The sequence below is a fragment of the Sinocyclocheilus anshuiensis genome, unplaced genomic scaffold, assembly GCF_001515605.1.
Source record: "Sinocyclocheilus anshuiensis isolate Anshui unplaced genomic scaffold, SAMN03320099.WGS_v1.1 scaffold1393, whole genome shotgun sequence".
NCBI classification, from domain to species: domain Eukaryota; kingdom Metazoa; phylum Chordata; class Actinopteri; order Cypriniformes; family Cyprinidae; genus Sinocyclocheilus; species Sinocyclocheilus anshuiensis.
The window spans coordinates 448,770-452,151 of record NW_015548343.1 but is presented as its reverse complement, the minus strand read 5'-3'; the positions used below and the strand labels follow the sequence as shown (position 1 = coordinate 452,151).

At 38.1% G+C, this 3,382-nt stretch overlaps 1 protein-coding gene across 2 annotated transcripts in view; it reads right to left on the bottom strand.

Annotated features, from left to right (window-relative positions):
- LOC107656615 (upstream stimulatory factor 2-like) overlaps positions 1-3,382 on the bottom strand; it is a 12,910-nt gene that overhangs the window by 8,300 nt on the left and 1,228 nt on the right. For both annotated transcript variants that reach the window (XM_016444521.1, XM_016444523.1), the window contains exons 2-5: positions 2,632-2,675; positions 2,431-2,549; positions 1,074-1,193; positions 811-967 (exon numbers count right to left, since the gene is read on the bottom strand). In XM_016444521.1, the coding sequence (XP_016300007.1) occupies positions 811-967; positions 1,074-1,193; positions 2,431-2,549; positions 2,632-2,675 (440 nt within the window). The remainder of the gene's footprint in view (positions 1-810; positions 968-1,073; positions 1,194-2,430; positions 2,550-2,631; positions 2,676-3,382) is intronic.

The following is a 3,382-nucleotide window of genomic DNA, read 5'->3' as shown; positions in this document are numbered from 1 at the left end:
AGTGAAAGTAAAATGCGCACGCCGCTTTTAAGCTATTTAAAAGCGAAGGAAAGCGAGGAAAAGAGGGAAAATTCAAACGAACAATTGCTTTACTTCGAATTGCCGCTATTGAAAGTGAAGCACACCACTTTTACAAGCTATTTAAAAGAGAAGGAAAGCGAGGAAAAGAGGGAACGCCCCGCACCCGCAGTGATACCGGTATTACCGGTGTTGTCATACGTCGATTAACCGGTGGGAAAATTTCCTCACCGTCACAACCCTAGTGGTCATGCGTGTTAAACCGATTTGGTTTATTTTTTCATAAGGTCATACACGGCTTAAACATAAACCAAATGACACAGATTCATAGAATTTTGCACATTACCAAAATTTCTCCCGGCATGTAAACACCTTAACCTGCATTCTGTTTGTTTATAGCATGTGTAATCTGTGACCGGAAAGCATCCATACGGCAGATTTAAGTGCGTCCAGCCACAGTGAGTGTTTTGCGGTGGTGAGGAGGAAACATATTGCAAATTCTTAATCATTACTGACCCAAGAAATTATTTTAAAAAAATTTAAAATGTTCTCATTTCGTGCAGCCATAGGACAAGTGGTACAGTCATAAAAACTGTGCATGTTTCCCACTGACATTTGAGTACTCTGTTGGTTTTAATGCTTAATTTACCATCACAACTCATATACAATTCTTCTAAATGCAGCTTACTTGCATTGCCAGGTTATTGATTTACATGTAAACCGGTAAAATAGGTTATTTCAATAAGCACTGATGGCAAACACTGTTTTTGGACTTTGGCATGTGAAACTGACCTCCAGCCTGTGTGAGGGTCGGATCAGACGTGGCCTGCACTGAGACAGCTGTACCGTCACTGACAGTTGCTGCTGGGAAGTAGGCAAAGCGTGTCTCTCCCCCCACTGTTTCCCCCACTGGACTGCCTCCATTACTGAAAGGGTTCTGGATGACAGCCTATAGAAAGATAGATACAGAAATATGAGAGACGTGCAGGCAAATTTGACACTGCATTCATTTATTGCTTTACTCCATGCTTTCATCCAGTCTGTTCCATACACACCTGTGCTACTGCTTGCTGTGCGCTCGCAAAGGCAGCTGTGGACACTACACTGACTGCCGCTCCTCCATCTCCTGCTGCTTCCAAATGGTCCTCTGTTACCTGGACCACACGATATGTCACCTGTATCAGGTCAGAACACAAAGGTGCATTTTGTAAAAATGTTTTGTATCTTTAAGTTGCATAATCTAACTATGCGGAATTAAATAACAAAAATGCATTAAAGCAAACATGAATTCCCATTTGAAACCTAGTTTCATAGTTTGACATTTCTGAATGAAACAGGATATTCAACAGTAAAGAAAAAAGCAGGATTGCACTTGATTTTATCTATCAGGAATCGAATTATAATGAACAGTTGATGATACATACTAGAATATAAGTTAGCTAAAATAATGCCTATAGGGGAGAGCGGGGTGATTTGAGCCTGTGGGGAAGTTGAGCCACCCCTTGTTTCGAGACAACCATAAACAAGATTGGTGATATGACCACACATATTTGAGGAGTTAACCATTTTACTAACCCTGTGATGGAGAGAGGCCCATGGAATAATTTGTAACTACATTTAGGTTAAAAAAACTGTTTTTTTTTGCTGTTCAAAGTGATCATTTTATTTTCAAGGACTCTTTTTGCTTTTTGTGTGTTTGTGTTTGTGCTTTAGAAAGTTATAATATGAGGCTATAGTAATGTAGCGTGATGTTATCTCTAAACTGCTGGATGATACAAGTTTGTTAAGAGTGGGGTAATTTGAGCCAGTGGCTCACCCCTTCTTTTGATTATAAAGTATAATTTTACTGTAATTCTAGATTATATTTAATTAATTTTAGACCAAACATTTTTTATTTTGTTCTGAAAATTTTAAATAGGTCGTTTATGAAAATTGGCCATTGAAGTTTTATGAAACTGTACTTCCCCGCAACATTTGTAAGTGGGATGTTGAGTACTATTAGCCCAGTTCTGTAAGGTCAACTTTATTTTGTTCTGAAATTTTTAAATAATTTTAAAAATGCCTCCAAGTTGTGAGCTGTATCTTTAAATAAATCTTTTCAGAAGTCCATCCATCCATTCTATAATCCAAACCTTTTTGTCCTTATTAGAGTTGCCTAATAATGGAGCCTAACTCAGTGTCTTGAGCCACAGGCAAGGAAAATCCCTGCATGAATGGCCAGTCCATCACAAGGCTCACACACAGATTTTAAGAAGTCATTTTACTGAATTTCTCTTCTTTTGATATAGCATGAAGTGAAAATGTTCATAAAAGCATTCTCATAAGATCTGTTACTGAGACAGTACTCCAGGTCATGTTTTATTACAGAGTCACCCCAGTTTGAACCCTGGAAAGGTCAAAGGTCGCACTGACCTGTCCACCAGTGTTCTCTGTCCGGAACTGGTACTGAACATTGTGGTCTGCAAAGGCTGCTGCTTGCTGGACACTACCTATGGTAACCGCTGCCTGCTCCGCCGCTCCCACCCCCTCTCCTGAGAAACGCACCACAAACGAACAGTGGTATATAGATATATGCATCACTCACTGCATCCGCACATGCTTGTTTTTACTTACCCTCCTGCAGCTGAACAACCTCCTCTGTTTCCGGTTTCTCGTGACTGCAAAGAGAAAGAGCAAATGTTTTGGGTCATGTTACAAAATTACTCAAAGGAAACTGTGGGGATACAGATCAAAATCATATAGGCTTTTGGCACATTCAAGTGGTGTAAATTTGGCAGTCATTTCTGCTAAATGCTTAATTCATAACACTGGCTAAAAAAAATAATAATGTTGTTTACAATAAAAGTGTTTACTCTAATTATGTGTTTCGATCCTTTAGTCCCTGAATATAATTCGCATTTATAAATAACAATAAAATGTACATTTTTCTTTTGAAAAAAAGTTTTAAATTTAGATATAATTATTTAAATGTGACTAACTTTGTCATAATGCTATTAAATACCCTTTTTATTTTTCACTCAAGAACAGCTCAGGCAGATTTCTGAAAGAATCGCGAACCGATTCATTGAAAAGATTCGATTCAACTAACGATTCGTTAACGAATCGGACATAACTACTTCATTCAGTCTCGATGCAATAAATTAAAGAGGCGTTTGAACTATTTGAAAATCAATTTAAAACTCCAAATGACTGGAAAAGATGTTCTAGATATAAATCTGACCTAGATCATCAAGATCTGCCTCCTTAACTTGGTGAACAAACGGTGAACGCCCCCCTTCTCATCACTAAAGACCGTTCACAGTTTTTAAAGTGGTCTGCAAAATTCAAAAATACCAATAGCACCGTTTTCTCTAGATAAATATAT